This window comes from Dromiciops gliroides, chromosome 2 (assembly GCF_019393635.1).
Source record: "Dromiciops gliroides isolate mDroGli1 chromosome 2, mDroGli1.pri, whole genome shotgun sequence".
Taxonomy (NCBI): Eukaryota; Metazoa; Chordata; class Mammalia; order Microbiotheria; family Microbiotheriidae; genus Dromiciops; species Dromiciops gliroides.
The window spans coordinates 438,910,260-438,930,233 of NC_057862.1; the positions used below are offsets into that span (position 1 = coordinate 438,910,260).

General features: G+C 42.1%; 1 protein-coding gene across 1 annotated transcript; it reads left to right on the forward strand.

The window, feature by feature from the left end:
- The first annotated feature begins 795 nt into the window (after positions 1-795).
- On the forward strand, positions 796-19,230 carry PTK6 (protein tyrosine kinase 6). Its single transcript, XM_043988146.1, has 8 exons — positions 796-1,031; positions 3,687-3,808; positions 7,796-7,959; positions 11,342-11,495; positions 13,567-13,728; positions 14,522-14,703; positions 17,831-17,984; positions 19,043-19,230. The coding sequence occupies exons 1-8, from the start codon at positions 796-798 to the stop codon at positions 19,228-19,230; spliced, it is 1,362 nt and encodes a 453-aa protein (XP_043844081.1).
- The last annotated feature ends 744 nt before the right edge of the window (positions 19,231-19,974 follow it).

A 19,974-nucleotide genomic window follows, 5' to 3' on the forward strand; every position in this document is an offset into this window, starting at 1 on the left:
TTTTCCCTTTCTCCCCCACCCCTTTACTAGAAATGGCTACCATTAGACAAATAGGTATGCCTGTATATGTGTCTAAGTAAAATTATTCTACACGTACTTCTATTGATCAGCTTTTCTTCTGGATGCAGATAACATCTTTCTTCATATGTCCTCTCTAGTTCACTTGGGTGTCCTATTGCCTTGTTGATTGGTCCTTCATTTGCTTGTTACTTTTCTTAATCCCTTGTTTTCCTTTTTTATCCCTGATGTTATCCCTTAACCATTTAGAAGTGACTTTAGCAGAAAGAGAAGAAAAAACATCAATCTAATTATATTATTAATTGGATTAATTAATAATTAGTTGTTAATTAGATTATCCATATCCCAAATATGGATTTGTCCCTTTTGGGTCCATCTATGCATAAAGTCGTAAGGTCAGGGAGTGGTGTGAGTGAGTGGGAAGAGCTGTTGAGTTCTGGCTCAGAGTTCGTATGTTTTACAGGGACCTTAATGACAAGGCAATAATCTAGTTGGGGTTCTGCTATTGTCATGTATCAGCAGGGGAGTGGCTCACAGGGCAGGTTGCCACTGAAGTCAGAAGGAAGTGGTGCAGCTTTTGTGGGAAGAGCCCATCAAGTTGGTGGCAATCACTTACACGTAGTTGAGTTCTGTCAGGGTGAGGCCCCGAGATCAGCTGGACCAAGTCTCTGATGCCAAAATACTTAAAGTTCCCAGGGGATGTGAAATGTGTTCTGAGTGACACTTTCCTTTGAGAAAGGAGGATTCCAGAGGTTGGATCCGGAAGCTCCTCTCAACATGGATTCAGGAAATCTTTTGCATTTGGGTCCCAAATACCTCTACGTTAGTCTCTGGGCCTTTGAGGCGAGGACAGAGGATGAATTGAGCTTTCAGGCTGGAGACCTTTTTCATGTAATAGAGAAGAAGGAAGATTGGTGGAGGGCCACAAAGCTTGATGCTGCTGGAAGGAGCCTGGGGGAAGGCTATGTCCCTCACAATTACCTGGCTGAACAACAGACAGTGGAGACAGAACCGTAAGTAAGACCCAGCAGAGAGCAGAAGCCCAGGGTTATTCAAATCTTGGATTGTCACATTTGTTGCTTGTGGATCCCATTCAGGGGGAGTAGCTTCCAGTGGGGTCTCAGTTGGTCCTTTAGCATTGGCAAAGGGGCAGTGCTTGAAGGGCCAGTTTATAGATCAGGGAGGTCCAAGGTCACACAGTTAGTAAACATCAGGGGAAGGGTTTGAATTCAGTCCCTCTAATTCCAGAGCTAGTGCTCTGTTTCCTCTACTACCAATCCCAGAGAAGGGGACTGGATCCCACTGAAAACCCAGGAGCTTCTTAAAGGAAAAAGCCAGAGAAAATCTGAAAGCAGTTTATTGTAGTGACCTTCAGCCCCTTCCTTGGAACTTAGAGAGGAGGGCTTTTTGAAGGTGGTGGGTGTACTTCAAGTGGGAAAGGGTTCAGGTGTTCCAGGATCTGTTAGTTTGTTATTCTTGGTTAATTTCTGTCATCCCAAGGAATGAACAACACTTGTCAGTACCTCAAAGAGCTGTGATTTCACTAGCCTGGATGTTCCTTCACCAGTATAGATTATGACTCCTCCATGCCTCAGTGGAGAGCTTCAACAATTATAGTGGCCAAACATATTGATCAGTGCTATTGCTGTAGTATTTTTACTGAGTAGTCTGCAGCCCAGTCCTCTTTGGCATAAATAGGAATGAAGGTTTAAAAAAAAGTCCGAATGTCTTTTTTACAAGAGGCAATGTGGTATACTAAATGATGGATCTGGAACTAGGAAGAGCTGCGTTCAAATCCTACCTCTGATATTTACTAAGTGTGTGACCATAGATAAATCACTTAACCTCTCTGAACCAAAGACAAGGCTTTATGTTAATGTCATCTATTTCACAGTATAAAGTAGGGGAAGGTCTGATTCTTTTAGGGTTTGATCAATTGCTTAGAGTTTTGTATTTGGGGCTGGGAGGAAATAGGGATACTAGTTTTGACTGGGATACTAGCTTGTTCAGAGAAGAGTGTGGGGGGGCCACTAGCCCAACTCTATTGTCATTCAGCTATGGTGGCCCAGGCTTCCTGGGGACCAGTTGATGTTATTTTCTGAGTGGATAAATAGGGGAAGCTTGGTGTAGAGAGAAATCCTTCATTGACTTTTCAAAGTTCAGAGAAGGAAGAACATGGCAGGACTCACTTTCAAAACAACCACAAACTGGAATCACAACCTAGTTAGTGGGGGAGGGAAATAGTGTTGCAACACCTTCCAGCTCTGTAGGGTGGAGGAGCTGGTGGAGAAGGCTGTGTTGCCAAACACAGACAGCTGTGCGAGTGGGTGTCCACTCCTGGATTTTCCCCTCCTACATGGCTTCTGAGGAACCAGTGCGCCACTAGCAGTAATAAACTGATGTTAACCCAGCTACACGGCTGTCTTTGAGCGTCCTCAAATGAAATAGCAAATGAGAAGATGGGCATTTGGGCTTGTGTTGTGTAATTTTGTGGCCTGCAGTCAGGGTTTGGAGATGAGACCTTGGAACAGATTAAGTTTCCTTCTTCCTTGCCCATTGTCCTCTCCCACCCCCTCCTGTATTGAGCATGTATACCCAAAGAACACCTACAACCCGAGTTATGATTTCTTTAAGAACCTCTTGCTATCATTTATTTTCCCTAACATTTGAGCTAGCTGAACATTTATGAAAGAAACTCGCTTTGACAGTCTGAGAACACAGCTCCTAGAGATTCTGTTGAGTGTCTTCTGCTCTCAGGGAATAAGAAGGAAGTCAATAGGAAGCTAGAAATGTCCACAAAACTGGCCTGGACATAAGAGCTGAACAGCTGTGCAATTAGTGCCATCCAAAGAGTCCAAGGAGGTAGTGCAAGCAATTAAAAGACTGGTGGATTAATGTGCTGAGACTGTGGAACCAAAGCAGTACATGTCCCCTAGCTCATAGTCCAAAGTCATACTTTGGAGTTATTCCTGATACTTGGAGACTGGTGATATGTCTTAAAGGGCTAGTAGCTAAAAGAAAGCAATACTCCCATATCCAGAGGGTATATACATTAGTGCTTTGTCTTCCTCACCTCCAAGTCCCAAACCCCATGTGTCAGGGGTACTTTTATGACATTTTACTTCTCCTTGCTGTCTCTGTCTTGCTGATTCTGTGCTAATGGTCTGCCTTTGCCCCACAATGTTTGATGACTCGTTCCTATAGTTTTTCAATCACTTCCCCTTGGATCACAATCTATTCCAGGAGTTATATGGTTCCTGGTTAATTATTTAACATACCTCAAGTTTTCTTTCCTCCCTAGGTCTGCCCTAATGAAGCCTTGCTCTATGGGGTAGTGGGGAGTTAAGGAGGTGGGTAGAAATCATTCCTGGTTGCACTGTTCCTGGGACCAACTCAGGCCAGGGGCAGAGTTAGTGGTGAACAGTAAACACTTAGTAAATATTGGTTAAATTAAATTGAATTTGCGTTGTAACCCCTCCATACAGAGCCACTGCTGCTGCCTCCTTCTACCTTGGGCTGTTTTATCATTCTAAGTCATTCTATGACTATGGTATAATGGATGAAGGATCAAAGAGCCCTCACTCAGAGGGAGCACAAATGACCTTTCTGTGGGCCAAGACATCTCTGGGGAGTTTGCGTTAGGACCACTCTTTCTCTATTTCTTGCAGTTGGTTTTTTGGACAGATCTCTCGTTCAGAAGCTCTGCACAGGCTCCTTGCAGAAGAGAATGCAACTGGTACCTTCCTCATCAGGATCAGTGAGAAGATAGGAGCAGACTATGTTCTCTCAGGTAAAACTCTCTTTTTTTCTGATAGAACAATCCACTGAGTTCCAGACTTTCCTCTGAAAACCTGCAGAATTTTATTTGGCCATTCTATTTGTCAGTTGACCTGAGACATCCCTCTAATCTAACTCCCCTTCTACATCCTTACCCCACCTCCTTCATTAATGGGAAGTGTTACTTTGATCATCCAGCATCCTTCTCCCTACCATTAATGGTAAAATCTAGCACAAATATGTTTCCCAAGACAAACTGAGTCACCTTAAACATGGTGCAGGGAGAGGTAATGTGGTATACTAGGAAGAATATTGGGCTTGGGCAATTTGAATCTTGACTCCATCACTTACTAACCATGTGACTTTAAGCAAATTATTCCAATATTCTGAGCCTTAAGTTTCCTCCTCTATATCTCTTTCAGATCTAATAGTCTATGAGTCTCATGGTACAATATAAGGTTTGGAGTCAGGGACTGAAATTTAAATCCTGATTTTTCCATTTAATACATCTGCGAGCTTGGACAAGTTATCTCATCTCTTTTGACCTCAGTTTTCCCATGTATAGAATGAGGAGTTTGGACTAGTTGACTGAGGTCATTGAGATAGAACTGGAAGAAGTCATGAAATTGTGCTGACTGGAGCTACTACAAATGTTTGCTAGTCAATCTCAACTGGGCCCTAAAAACTACAAGGCAATCTTACTACTCCTTCCTAATAATCTCTCTCTCTCTCTCTCTCTCTCTCTCTCTCTCTCTGGGGCAATGAGGGTTAAGTGACTCTCCCAAGGTTACACAGCTAGTAAGTGTCAAGTTTCTGAGGCCAAATTTGAACTCAGGTCCTCTTGAATCCAGGGCCAGTGCTTTATCCACTGCACCACCTAGCTGTCCCCCAATTGTTTCTCTATCCCACTCATGACACTGCCAGTCCCATGCCTTTTCTTTTGTTCTTAAGCTCCCTCTCTATACCTTCTCTCCTAAGGACCACAACTCATACTTCAATGAAAAAAATTGATTTCATTTGCTGGAACTCCTCTCTGTCCCCTCTTTATCTCATCTCTCTACTAGCATCCCCCAGTACCTCTTCCTTTATTGTAGGATGAGATGATGATGCCAAGGCTAACCTTACTACACACATCCTTGAACTTCTCTCCTCCCATCTTATCCAGTAAATTACCCACCATTATCCCCACTCTCTAATTTTACATCTCTCCCTATCTACTGGCTCCTTTGCTGCTTACAAACTTTCTCAAGTCTCCTGATCCTTTAAAAACCCTCACTAGATAATGCCATGTTCACTAGCAATCATCCCATATCTCTTCTATCTCAGCTCCTTGAAAAAGTAATCCACTACAGGTGTTTCCACCTGCTTTCCTCTTCCTACCTTCTAAGCCTTTTGGAATCTGGCATCCAATTTCATCATTCAAATGAAACTACACTGATTGTCAAAGTTATCATTTGCAAATCTTGACACCGGTCCTTTGTAGCCTTTCTGCAGCACTTGATACTGTTGACTCCCTTTTCCTCTTGCATATTGTCTCATCTCTAGGTTTTCATGACATGGTTATTTCTGGGTTCCCATCCCACCTGCCTAATTGCTCCTTTTCAGTCTCTTGTGTTTTCACCCGTGTAATGCCCACTAATGGGAGGTGTTGCCCCAAGACTGTGCCCTGGTTTCTGTTCTCCTTTTTCTTTACACTCTCACTGATTGATCTCATCAGCTTCCATGGGTTCAATGATCATCTCTATGCAGATGATTCCCAGGTCTATGTATCCTGCCCTAGACTCTCTCCTGAGCTCTAGTCCTATATCAACTATATTAACTATGAAATGCCTTATAAGCATCTCAAACTCAATATGTCCAAAACAGATCTCATTTTCTTTCTCCCAATCTCTTTCACCCCTTCTTAACTTCCCTTTTATTGTCAAGGGAGATTACCATTCTTCCAGTCACTCGGGTTTTCAATGTAGGTATCACCCTCAACTCTTCACTTTCTCTCACTGTAGTCCCCCATCCAAAAATCTGTTGCCAAATCTTGTAATTTCTTCCTCTACAATAACTCTCACACATGTCCCCTTCTCTCTGCTTACACAGCCACAACATTAGTTCAGATTCTTGGACTGTTGCAATAGCCTTAAAATTGTTTTCCCTTCCTCAAATATCTCCCCACTCCGATCCATCTTCCACCAAGTTGGCAAAGTGATTTTCCTAAAATTTGAGTCTGACCATGTCAGTTCCCTGATCAATAAACTCCAGTGGTTCTCTCTTACCTCCAGAACCAAGTTTATCCTACCTTTCCAATCTTCTTATATGCTGCCCTTTTCCATTCACTCTACTATCCAGTCATGTTTGCTGCCTTGCTATTTCTCAAACATGATATTATATCTCCACACTCCAAACCTTTATAACAACTGTTTCCCATGCATAAAATGTTCTCTTATCCTCACCCCCAACCTGTCTCCCAACTCTGAGAATACCTAGCTACCTCTAAGACTCAAGATAAAGTACTATCTCCTCCAGGAGACTTTTTCTCATCTTAGCTGCTAATGCCATCCTCTCAAACATTACTATCTATCTTTTCTCTACCCATCTTTATGTTCTGATTTTTATATGTTGTCCCCCTCCATTAGAATGTAAGATCCTTGAGCCTGTGCTATTTTTGCTCTTTCTTTGTATCTTCAGCACTGGACACAGTACTTGGCATAAAAGAAATATTTATTAAATATTTGCTTGTTTGATGATCTCTAAGGTCCCTACCAGCTTTAAATTTACGATACTCTGAATCTATGTTCATTTTAAGATTCTGTGAGTTAAAACAAAAACTGCTTGGGACCAGTTAAAAAGTGAGATCTGTCATTTTAGCCTTGGACCCTTACTTGGTGAAATATATTGGGTATTCCCTTAATTCTAAGAAGGACATCTAGGTGACACAGTGGATAGAGTGCTGGGCCTGGAGCTAGGAAGACTCATCTTCCTGAATTCATATCTGGCCCCAGACACTTAGTTGTGTGACCCTGGTCAAGTCACCTCACCCTGTTTGCTCATCTGTAAAATGAACCAGAGAAGGAAATGGCAAACCACTCTTTGCCTAGAAAACCCCAAATGTGGTCACAGAGTCAGACATGACTCTGCAAACAACTGAACAATGACAAAATTCTAGGGAAGCTATGGCATATCCCATGGTTAACTCAGATTCAAAATGAAATTAATACAAGGATCATAGGAAGTCCATAAACTGTGCTTGAAGGAAGCTGGAGATTCTGGGAGGTCAGAGAAGAGGGGATGAAGAACTGTGTGAAGTCAAAAAGGTAGCAGGTAGAATATCACTGTGCAAGGGACTGTTAGGCCAGATTGAAAGGAACTGAAAGGAATAGAGTTAATGGAAGGAAGTAATATGGATTAAGACTGAAAAGATAAGTAGAAGCCAAATTGTGCCAAGCTGAGGATTTTGTATTTTATCAGAGAGACAATAGGAAGCTAGTAAGAGTAGTTTTGGGTTTTTTTGGTTTTTTTTAGTTGGGGGTGACATAGTCAGATCTCTGTTTTAGAAATATCAATTTGGCAGCCAGGTGAAGAATGGAATCTTCTCTAAAACATTGGCCTTGCCCTCCTAGAGCTCACAATCACTTTATCTCATAGCATCCTGATGAAGAAGATATGAACAAAAATATATTCATCATTGGAAAATGAGGAGACAGAGAGGCTAAGTAATTTTCTAATTCAAACAGAACCTGGGAGAGATGCTCCAACTTCCTGGTAATTTACTAGGGACCATGCTGCCTCTTCACATTTTTGGACATAGAAGTTGAAAGGTCTTTCCCTTTATGAATGCCAAATATAATTCCTCTGAAAAACATGCCGCCCCATGGACACTTAGTTTGAATTTGTGATTGTCTGCTGATCTTGGATTTGGCGAGGGGGGGGGGGTTCTCCAATTTTTGAGGATGACTGTTATGTGCATGTATCTTCTTTTTTCTCCTTTTCTATCTCTTGGATTTCAAAGTTCGGGACAACCAGATTGTGAGACACTACAAGATCTGTAGGAACGCTGAGGGAAGATACTACATGAATTCGACACTGTCCTTCCCTGATCTTGCTGGCCTAGTGCAGTATCACAAAAATAAGACTCTGTCCCATGGCCTGAGGCTCACCACACCCTGCTGGAAGGTAAATTAAGGTCTGGATCAGGATTCTGTTCTAAGTCTTGGCTGGGAGAACCACCTGCCCCCTCCCTTCCCCAGCCTAGGCTATAAGTACCCAGAATGAGTCCTTTGCAGTGACTTTGAGAACTTTTGTGATAAACCATTTGCCTCCAAGCTTAGCCACTGTGGCATGGTCCCTCAGTCACTCCAACTACATTTGGAAACCTTTCCTGAGATGTCCTATCCACCACTATTCCCTCCCCCACTCCCACTTGATTCTTAAACTGTTTTATGTCTTTTTTTTGTTTGGTTTGTGTTGTAAGCCCCACCTTCTGTAACCATGCAAGATTTTTTCTCAATAAAATTTGTCAACTGTGGAGAGAGTCTAGAATCAGCTGGTCTTTTAGGCTCTTGGAAAAGGGATGTGGGAATTGTGTTGGGAGGGGCATTGGGGATCTTTATGGCGAAAGACTATCTTGGACCAAGAAAGGGAAGAATTGGGATAGGTGCAGTGGGAAGACTCTTGGAATCTTAGCCTTCATGTCTCACTTAGCCCAGGGACCATTGAAAGACCACTCCTCCTTTCTCATTTTAGGACTTTGGTGGTATCAGTAGACAAGGGCCTACTGTGGAAGGAGCATAGGGGTGGGCGAAAGAATAAGCACAATCATTAACTTAGAATTTTGATTCTCTAACTCAGCAAGAATCTCCCTTCACACACAAGTGAGGCACTCTCTGAGCTGCTTTTCAATATTGGTGGTGAGTAATGGAGGGCAAGGACTCTCTGCTCCTGAGAGTTTTGTTTAAGGAACACACTAGGCAAAGTGTCTGACACTTAGTAGGTGCTATATAAATGCTAGTTATTATTTTTATTATTCCATTATTAGAGATAGACTCTTCAGAGAACATCTGGAGAGAGAGGTCCATTTCTGCTGAGAATAAGTAGCTACCCAAAGCTGAGAGTAGGTTAGGGGTCCCTAGTGTGATCTTGTTGCTGAATATTCTTTCATTTTGCTAGGAAGCACCTTAATTTGGAAATTTATGTAAGTAAACATCAATTCTACACAACAAATATTTTAAGTGCCTATAAGGTACAAGGCAGTTTGCCTGGTGCTGGCAATACAATGACAAAAGCAAGGCTATCCTTGTCTTCAAAGAGCTTACTTTCCATTGGGGAGATAGTTTCTACCATACATAGTTGTTGTGGCCAAGTCATTTTTCAGCCATGTCCTACTCTTTGTGACCCCATTTGGGGTTTTCTTGGCAAAGATTTTAGAGTGGTTTGCCATTTCCTTCTCCTGCTCATTTTATAGATGAGGAAACTGAAGCAAACAGGGTCAAGTGACTTTCCCAGGGTGACACAGCTAGTAAGTGTCCAAGGCCAGATTTGAACTCAGGAAGATGAATCTTCCTGGCTATATACACTGTACCACCTGGCTGCCCACCACACATAGACAGATAAGCAAATACAAAGTAATTTCAAAAGGGGTGGAAAGTGGGAAGATTATTAGCAACTATAGGGAACAGGAAGGTCTTGAGTAAGAGGTTGCACATAACCTATATTTTGTTTCTTTTTTTTTTTTGTGGGGCAATTGGGGTTAAGTGACTTGCCCAGGGTCACACAGCTAGTAAGTCTCAAGTGTCATAACCTATATTTTGAAGAAAGATAGGGCTCTTAAGCAGCCAAGGTGAGGATTCCAGACATGGACTACTATTTGACAAAAAGGTAGAGAGGCCAGAGAAGGAATGTCATGTGTAGGCCAATAGTCTAGTTTGAACAGAATGGAGGGAGTACAAAGGGGAGTAATATGAAGTAAAATTGGAAAAGTCTTTGGAAGTCAGATAGTAAAAGGCTTAAAATGCAAAGCTAAGGATTTGATATTTTATCTTGTAGGCAATAGGGATCTATTGAATATTTATGAGTAAAGGTGTGTCTTGGAATAATCACTTTGGCAACAGTTGGAGGATGGAATTGAACTGGGACAGACTGAAAGCAGTGAAACCAATTAGTAAGCAAATGCAATAAACAATCCATTCCAGAGGTGATGAGGATTTGAAGTAGGATGGTGGCTGTGTTAGTGGAGAGAAGGGAACAGATAATAGATCATAGATTGATAGATTTAGAGTTGAATAGGTCCTTAGTAACTATTGAAGGAATTCCCTAAGAAAATTTTAATGACTTGTTCAGGGTTATGTGACTCATCTGAGGTGGAATTTGAATGGAAATATTTCTGACTTCAAGTCTAGTACTCTATCCATTATGCTACATCTGCAAAGATGGTGTGGAGGTAGAATTGACAAGACTTGGGAACTGACTGGATCTATGGGGTGAGAGAGTGGTAAAAGTTAAGGATAACTCTAAAGTTTTCAAACTGGATGGCTGCAAGGCTGCTGGTTCCCTCATCAGAAGTAGGAAATTCTAGAGGAAAGAGGGGTTTGGGTAGAAATATAGGAAGTTCTCTTTTGGCCACCTTGAATTTGAGTTGCCTATGGGATATCCAGGTGGAGATATCTATCATATAACTGGTATTTCAGGACTAGAGTTGAGAAAAGAGATTAAAACTCTTTATAACTGATTTGGGAACCATCAGCATTAAGAAGATTGAACCTATGGGAACTGATCACTAAGGGATAAACCATAGAGAGAATAATAATATAAATTATTAGGTACCTATTATGTGTGCTCCTCTATAGTTTTGGCCTGAACACTTGCCAAGGAGATGATATGCTTCTGGGAGGCTGTGATAATATAGATGTTTAGGACATATTCCATCTTTTTTTTTTTTTGCCGGGCATTGGGGGTTAAGTGCCCAGGTCACATAGCTATTAAGTGTCAAGTGTCTGAGGATGGATTTGAACTCAGGTCCTCATGAATCCGGGACTGGTGCTTTATCCACTGTGCCATGTACCTGCCCCCTAGGACATAGTCCAAAGGCAGACCAGACTGTCATGGAAAATTTAGGCCACATGATAATTAGGTACTCCCTAAATCAAAAAGTACTGTCCAGATGAGGAAACTAATGGTGGCCCCTGAGAACAGGTATGAAAGCTACCTCCTTTATCCCCTTCTGTAAGGGTGAGCATATGGAAGGGCTCAGCAAATGTTATTGAATGGGCTTGTTCTATGGTGTAGTGTCAGAAATGTCAAATTAAAATGTATAGACTTGGGTTTCAGGTCTGACTCTACTACTTGCTACCTGTGTGACTTTGAGCAAGCCACTTATCTTCTCTCAGCTTCAATTCTTTTCATCTATAAAATGGGGGATGGTGGGGGGGGGGCAAGGTGTCCTAGATGAATCCAAAGATGAGTCTACTCATCCTGCTCAGCTAGCTTTAGAGTAAGTTCTTAATCATGCTCTCCTCCCTTGGGTGTAACCAGCTTTCAACCTATTTCTGTGTTTCTATAGCATGAGCCAAAATCATTGCCTCACTGGGATGACTGGGAAAGACCCAGGGAAGAGTTTAGCCTGACCAGGAAGCTGGGCTCAGGACACTTTGGTGAAGTCTTTGAAGGATACTGGAAAGGGAAAGTCAAAGTGGCCATTAAGGCCATTGCCAAGGGTAAGTATCATTCTTCTTGGCTGGGCGTCACAATATAACCTTGGTTCCCATTTGATCTATAATTGCATATAACTAGAACTCCTTCGGTAGGGCATTCCTCTCCACACTCCTGTTCTCAGTATTCCTCCTACTTCTTTCTCCAAGTCAGAGAACTTCCAGGGAACCTTTAAGAAAAAGACTTTTACTTGTATCCTTGACCCTATTTCTTCTAGGAGTTCGGTCCTTTGATCATTTTGCTCTCATCTTCAATCTCTCTTTATCTTTTGGCTCTTTTCTTGTTGCCTACTAAAACCCAGATCTTCCTCAGAAGTATCTAAAGTGGCCCAGGGGATAGAACACTGGGACTAGAGTCAGGATGACCTGAGTTCAGCTCTGATCTCAGACAATTACTAGCTGTCTGATAATGAGCAAGTCACTTAACCTTTGTCTGTCTCAGTCTCCTCCACTGTAAAATGGGGATAATAAATAGCACTTACCTTCCAAGGTTGTTGTGAGGATCAAATGAGATCATATTTATAAAAATCATTTAGCAAAGTCCTGGTTACATAGTAGTTACTAAGTAAATGTTTGTTTCCTTGCTTAAAAATCTCTTAATCTGACTCTGTCATCCTCTCAAACTATCATCTCATATCTCACCTTCTGTTTGAGAACCAAGCTGCTGTCCACTGCCTCCACTTCCTTTCTTCCTACTCCACAAATCATTGTAATCTGGCTTCTATCCCAATCAATTGACTGAAACTTCTCTCTCAAGGTTACCAGCAATCTCTTAATTGTATCTGTATTCCTGAATCTCTTCTGCACTGAATTTTCTTCCTTATCCATATCTAGAAGACCTCTACTTCCCTCAGTCCTCTCTGTGCTTGTGTGTGTGTGTGTGTGGGGGGTCTAAAGAACTCACTCCCCATCCCCACCCCATACATTCTCAGTCTGGGACTGGAGACTAATCTTTCCTCCTTCAGCTTTATCCATTTCTATTCAAGTCTTGTTAGGGAAGGAAGATTCTTCTCCTTCCCTGCCACCATATCCTTTGTTTATAATGCTTTATCCTTCCTTAAATGATCTTGTGTTTACATATGAATGACTGAATGAAAAACCATTTAAATGCTTGTGATGTTCCTTTCAGGCCCTGTGTTATGTGCTTGAGACATAGAATACAAAAGTTAAAAGTCCCTCCACTCAAGGTATTTATATTCTAATAGAGGGAGACAACATACATATGATAAAGGTGGCCAAGGAAGGGAATTTTGGCCTTGGGAGTTATGGGAATGGTGAGTGGAGCAATAGGGTAGGTTGTCCAGACCTTTCCAGAAGCAATGGTAGTATTGATCTGATTGCTGTTCCTAATCTAAGAGGTGGAAAGCTGGGTCAAATTACACACACAGAAGCAGGACAGATGGCAAGAACTCTGGGGTGGAAAGATGTGAGACACATCATACTATAGGATGGGTTAGGTGAGACGGCAATTCATCTGTCAGCAAGGCTGAGTCATAGTGGAGTTCCAAAATGGATTCACTCTCCCAAAGAAGTGGGGGGAGCTGTTTATCTGTTTATAGCTTCTTTCCCCTAGTACAATGTAAGAACCTTCAGGGCAGAGACTGTTTCTCTTTTTTTTTGGTATCCCCAGTATCTAGCATAGTGCCTGGCACATAGGAAGTGCCTAATACATGTTAGGCTGATTGATGAAGGTGGTGGAGTAGATATCGAAGTTGCCTCTTAGCTCTAAATCTTATGATTCACTTCTTTCATGGGATCCAGTGCAATATCCCCCTTGATTTAGGATTGCTTCTAGGAGGTCAACCCAGAAGGAGTCTTCTTTCTTTTCCATGTATAGTACATTTATTCAGGAAGTTTATTGGGTTTTTTTGTTTGTTTGTTTGTTTTTGGTGAGGCAATTGGGGTTAAGTGACTTGCCCAGAGTCATACAGCTAGTACGTGTTAAGTGTCTGAGGCTGGATTTGAACTCAGGTACTCCTGACTCCAGGGCTGGTGCTCCATCCACTGCGCCACCTAGCTGCCCCTATTCAGGAAGTTTATATCAATTCACTTCATGGCTGACTTTCTATTCCTGAAGATGACCTGATGCACCAGCACACCTTTTACTCAGAGATTGAGGCCATGAAGAAGTTGCGCCACAAACACATTCTCTCTCTGTATGCTATCTCTTCCATTGGGGACCCTGTCTACATCATCACTGAACTGATGTCCAAAGGAAACCTTCTGGAACTCCTTCGAGGTAAGAGCAGGAGGAGATAGCCAAGGGACCAGGGTTTGGCTTACAAAACACTAGCACTGGGAGAACAAGGCCTGATATAATATACAGTTGGCCCATGAGAATGACCTTCCCGCTTGACTCAGGACTAATGTCCTCCAGTCTCTGACTGCCTCCCCAGCTCCTGTTTCCCTAACAGTATGTACTCAGAGAACTCTAACCTGAGTTAAAGAGGCAGGGAGTGTGGTGAATGGAAAAGATCTCTGGTTGTGAAGTCAGACTTGGGTTTAAATCCTGACTCTTCCAATGGGCCTGAGCAAAGTCAATTCCCCATTCTGGGACTCAATTTCTTCATCTATCAAATGGGGATATAAAAAACTAGACTGGATAATTTTAAGGTACCTTCTACCTCTGACATTCTTTGATCTTGGCTCTTCTATATATTACATGTGTGACCTTGGACAAGTCCCCTTACTCTCCTGGGTAAAATGATGCAATTGGATCAAATGAACACTAAATTCCAATTCCTATGATCCTAAGATCCCATAAAGAGAAAGGGAGCAAAGTAAATGTCCTCCACATAGACATTCATAATGCATGAGAAAGCCTAAGAGAATGTAAGTTTTGATAATTAGCTGCAATTTTAAAAATATCCATCTTTTGAGTCCTCTCTATTGGTATAGATGATGAATGATTTACTCCCTCCTCCTCTGCTGTATTTTGCCCCATCCCTATCATCACCATTTTTTCCCCTTGATTGGCCTGGCTGAACAGCTGTTGTAAAGACAATGGAGACTTTATTCTTTGCTTCTCACAGACCCTGAAGGGGCAAAATTGCCCACCACAGAGCTTGTAGACATAGCATCTCAAATATCAGATGGCATGTGCTACCTTGAGTCACAGAATTATATTCACCGAGACCTGGCTGCCAGGAACATCCTTGTGGGGGAAAATAACATCTGCAAAGTAGGAGACTTTGGGCTGGCCCGACTTATCAAGGTAAAAACTTCAGATCCCAAAGCCTTCATTTCAAATTTCGTTTCACAGCAGTGTACATAAAAACCTTACTTTAGAGGATTCCTTCCTCTATTGCTAATTTGGTTCCACTCAGGGTCAAATTGTTTTCTCTTTCTTTCTTTCTTTTTTTGGCTGGGCAATGAGGGTTAAGTGACTTGCCCAGGGTCACACAGCTAGTAAGTGTCAAGTGTGTGAGCTGAATTTGAACTCAGGTCCTCCTGAATCCAGCGTCGGTGCTTTATCCACTGAGCTACCTAGCTGCCCCCCAAATTGTTTTCATGTCCACAGTATTTTCCATTATAATATGAATGTTACTTCTCTCCCTGGATACCAACATTATAAAGAAGAAGTCTGAGCCAGGAGAGAAAAAGCTAAGATTCATTTCCTTTGTTTTATGATTAGGGAAATGACTATAGTTCTTGGAGGCAATGTAGTACAGTGGAAAGCATGCCGTATTTCAAGTCAGAGGACCTTGGCTCAAAACTCAGCCCTGCCACATTGCTACCTGTGTGGTCTTGAGCATGCCACTTAGGAGTCCCCATTTCCTCATCTGTCAAATGACAGTGTTAGTCTAGGTGGCTTCTAAGGTTCCTTCTAGCTCGCAGTCTATGAGTCTATGATTCCTGACTGATGGGTAGCTGTCCTTAGTGCTGGCCAACTGGGTCAGGGAGCAGTCATTGGAGAACTCAGTAATCTTTTTGTCTTCTTCTCTTCCTTCTTTCCTACAGATGTTCCGTGCTCCAACCAAACTAAACTACCTCATTGTTTTCCAAATATGACATAGACTTTCCTACCTCCAGGATCTGGCTCATTGTTTACTGCAAATGGAGTTTCCTTCTTCCTACACTTAGTCTATTCAAAATTCTTTGTTGTTGCTCAGTCCTTTCAGTCATGTTCAACTCTTTGTGACCCCATTTGAGGTTTCCTTGGCGAAGATACTGGAGTGGCTTGTCATCTCCTTCTCCAGTTCATTTTACAGATGTTGAAACAGAGGCAAAGTGAAGTGACTTTGCCCAGGGTCACAAGCTAGTAAGTGTCTGAGGCCAGATTTGAACTCATGAAGATGAGTCTTCCTAACTCCAGGCCCAACACTCCTAGCTGCTCATTCAAAATTCTACCCAACCTTAAAAGGCTGGTTCACATTTTTCCTCTTCTGTAAAGTTTTTCTTGACTTCTCCAGCCCAGAGTAATTTTTCCCTCCACTGACCTCTTACAGTATCTATTATCTGTTCCACGCCTCTGACACATATAACTGACTGCCTAGTTATCTTTTCAGTGACCTTCACATTTTGTCTGCACAGCTAGATAGTAAACTCTTCAAGGGCTAGAATCATGCTTCTTTAAACTTGCCACACTTGGTACAATGCACCTCAACGAACTGATCCAATTCCATAAGCTTTTAGGAAGCACCTACTCTGTATTGTTCACTGTTCCAGAGAAGATCATTTCTGTTCTTATGGAATTTCAGGTTAGTAGAAGAGCATAACACACAGAGAAATAGTTCTAATACAAAATAACACAAGCTAAGTGCATGAGAGCAATAGGAATAAGGTAGTTTGTGAAGTCAGAGAGGAAAGGCCATTCCTAACTATTATGGAAGGCTTCATTAAGTTGGTGCCATTTGAGTTGGTCTTTAAAAGATGGATAGGAATTTACCCAGAAGAAAAAAAAATTCCTACCCTTGAACAAAAACTTGGACAGTCTTCAAGAGATAGTGGAGGATAGAAGGGCCTGGATTGCTATGGTCCACAGGCTTGCAAGGAGTTGGACTCAATGACTGAACAACAACAAAAGAATTTAACAAGCTACTGCTGGAGTCAAGGGGTTGATAGGGAAAATGTTTAGGCATGGGAAACAAGGACTGGGGAAGAGGAAACTCAGTCATGAACAGGAGGTGGCAAGGAGTCCAATTTAACTGGAATATAACATTCCTTGAAAGGAGATTAGGCTGGAAAAGTGGTGTGGCACCACCTGTGGTGATTATGGAGGACCTGGAATGCCAGGAAAAGGTGTTTGAATGTTACCCTTGTTAGGCAATAAAGAGCCATAGATTATTTGAGGAGAGAAGTGACATGATCAGATCCGTGTATAGGAAGACTACTTGGCCCCAGATAAGACCCTCACGGTGTCTGGAAAGCCTTGGAAATCCTCTTTCCACCAAGGGATGATAGAAATAGCATTGTCTTACATTGGTACTATTTGTAAAGTTTGTGAAGAGTTTCACAGAGGTTGTGTCATTTGATGCCACGTGAACCCTGCCAAGAAGGTGGACTGAGCATTATTATTACCTTAATTTTACAGGTGAGGAAATTGAGATACAAAAAGGCTGAAGAATTGAGAAGAAGGGATGGCCTTCATCAAACATTTATTAAGTAGTTATTACATGCAAGGCACCGCAGACATAAAGATAGCTGGGACAAAGGCCTTACTCTTAAGTAGTGTATAACCTAATAATTTGCAGGTTTCTCTTATTTGAGTCCCCAGTCCTACTATATATCCTGCTCTCCCTCTCTACTTTCCAAACCTTGGTAGTCTTATTTGTGCTTTTAATGCTATAATGCTGGGAGATTCCTGGCTTTTCTTAAGCATCAGAAAGAATGGTCCCTTATAAACAGTGGCATAAGAGGTCAGCCTTTCAGTCTCTGCTTTGGAACAGTGCTTCTAAACAATTGGAAAATGGAGGAGATGTGGGCCCCATAGTATGTCTGCCAAAGAACATTCTTTAGGGGAAATTCCATTTCAACTACTGTAAACAGTTGAACAGTCTTATGATATTGAATTCAGGCAGGGTTTCTGAGAATTTCACAGCTGCTTTGAGACCAGACACATCCCAGGCCACCTAGGTAGTACAGTGGATAGAGTACCCTGCCTGGAGTGAGAAGGACCTGAATTCAAATCTGACCTCATACATTTACTATGTGACTCTGTGCAAATGTCTTAACCTCTTTTGCCTCAGTTTCCTCATCTGTAAAATAGTAGCACCTCCTTCCCGGGGTTGTTGTAAGGATCAAATGAGATAATTTTTCTAAAGTGTTTAGGATGGTGCCCGGTGCATAGTAGGTGCTATTGTTATTATTCTCCTTGGCTCACAAAACTTTTGTGTTTACAGGATGATGTTTACCTTTCCTATGCACACAACATCCCCTACAAATGGACAGCACCAGAAGCTGTCTCCTATGGGTATTATTCAACCAAATCTGATGTCTGGTCCTTTGGAATTCTTCTCTATGAAATTTTCAGTGGTGGACAGATACCTTATGCAGGTATAGCATTCTCTGAACTACCAACAGAAGGGCAAAGGAATTCGGATGGATGGTGGGAGGGAAAGTAGTCCTACATTGCAGGTGTCAGAGTTCCATGAGTATTTACTGAAAGGGTCCCATAACTTTTGACATAGACATGCCCAAGAGAATAGGGGAAAGCTCGGAAAGTATTGTCAAGGGGGCAGCTAGGTGGTGCGGTGGATAAGATGCTGGCCTTGGATTCAGGAGGACCTGAGTTCAAATCTGGCCTCAGATACTTGACATCTTACTAGCTTTACTAGCTGTGTGACCCTGGGCGAGTCACTTAACCCTCATTGCCCCACAAAAATAAACAAAGAGTATTGTCAATGATACAGCTCTTGTGATACGGAGCCATTACTTCCTAGTCCTTGATGTACCTTCTGTCAGATACTTTAGGTAGTTTAAAGCATAGCCTAATGCACACCTTGTTTCTTTGCTCTCCTTTCTGTCAGCAAACTCAGTCTAAAGACCAGTTTAGGAACATTAGCTCAGGGTCCTGGGCTCTGCCTGCTTTAATAGCTGACTTAAGCCACTTTCAAAATGCTACTGGTAGCAAATGCTGCCTTCCTGCCCCATAGATCAACTTCCCACAGATCAACAGTAGGTAAAAAGGGTTCTAGGCTCTGATACCCCTAAGCCTACAAGTCAAAGGCAGAAGGAAGATTTTGTTTTTGCCCTCTGATCCAAAGGTCTGGTAGAACTAGTGCCCAGTCACCTCAGATGCCAGAGGAAGAATGGAGTCCAAATGTATAGGATGTTATCTTCCTGGTCTTTTTTATCTATGAAGCTATAAAACCTCTTGTGGAGTGTTTGACTTAGTATCAGGGAAAATCTGGGTTCAAATCCTCCCTCTGACCCATGGGAAATTCATTTACCCCCCCCCCTTAGACTTAATCTCATGTATATGATGGAGATAATAATATTTGATTTTTTATAAAGTGTTATAAAATGCAGATAATTATTATTTCTTATGCTCAGAAATTCTTTAGTCTCTATATCCGTGACTCTTATCCTTTCTGTTTCCCTTTATTTCTTAGGGATGTCCAATAATGAGGCTCACATAAAAGTCCTAGATGGCTTCCAGATGCTCCGCCCCACAAAGTGCCCACCGTCCATCTATGACCTCATGTGTAAATGCTGGAATCTGATTCCAGGAGAGAGACCCTGCTTCAAAAGCCTAAAAGAAAAACTTATTAGCTTCACCAATTATGAAAACCCACTCTGAGTTGGGGGCCTGCCTGAGAGACACACTTCCATGTTTCCTGACCACAGATTCCTCTACCTGACACCCTGTGAGCAAGCTCAGTGATCTCCCTTCCTCCAGGATCCTGAACCTTGGGCATGTAGAAGATCCACGGGAACTGTATCTGAAGGCAGTGTGTCCCAGTGGAAAGTGCTGCTGGACCTTGAGGCAGAAGATCTGCATTTGAGTCTCCAATATTCCCTAGTTGCTCAGACTTCCAAGAATCATTCCATTTCTCTGGGCCTCAGTTTCTTTTTTGTAAAATGGGAATAATAATATGAATGCTACCTCTCTCCCAGGGCTGTTGTGAGGAAATACATTTTTAAACCTTAAAGCTCTGGGGAAATGTCAGCTGCTGTGGTTGCTGCTACTCCTTCCTCCGGCCCCCAGGCCTTCTAGTTGGGGCTGTGTTGAGGATGCAAAATATAATGTCACTTGAAGTCTATAAATACACTGGGGTCAATGCTGAACTTCAAAAGTGCCCAGAAGGCAAAGTGGTTGTTTTGTTTCTATTTCATTTACTAAAACTTTCCTGGAATGAAATGAGTAAATTTCATTTACAATGAAACATTAAAAGCTCCTGGACTCTTCCTCAAATGGGCTCTAAGCTACAGGGAATATTTATGAGAAATTCAGAAAATGGAGGTTCAAGTTTCCTGAGGCTTTCAGCATACTTGGTCAAGACTCATTTAGATGGGGGCAGCTAGATGGCACAGTGGATAGAGC

Bases quoted from the DNA above. Each gene is read 5' to 3' on its own strand.
- PTK6 (XM_043988146.1), top strand. From the start codon at position 796: ATGGATTCAGGAAATCTTTTGCATTTGGGTCCCAAATACCTCTACGTT. The intron at 3,809-7,795 runs GTAAAACTCTCT...TGGATTTCAAAG, and splicing joins AGCAGACTATGTTCTCTCAG to TTCGGGACAACCAGATTGTG. The intron at 17,985-19,042 runs GTATAGCATTCT...TTTATTTCTTAG, and splicing joins TGGACAGATACCTTATGCAG to GGATGTCCAATAATGAGGCT.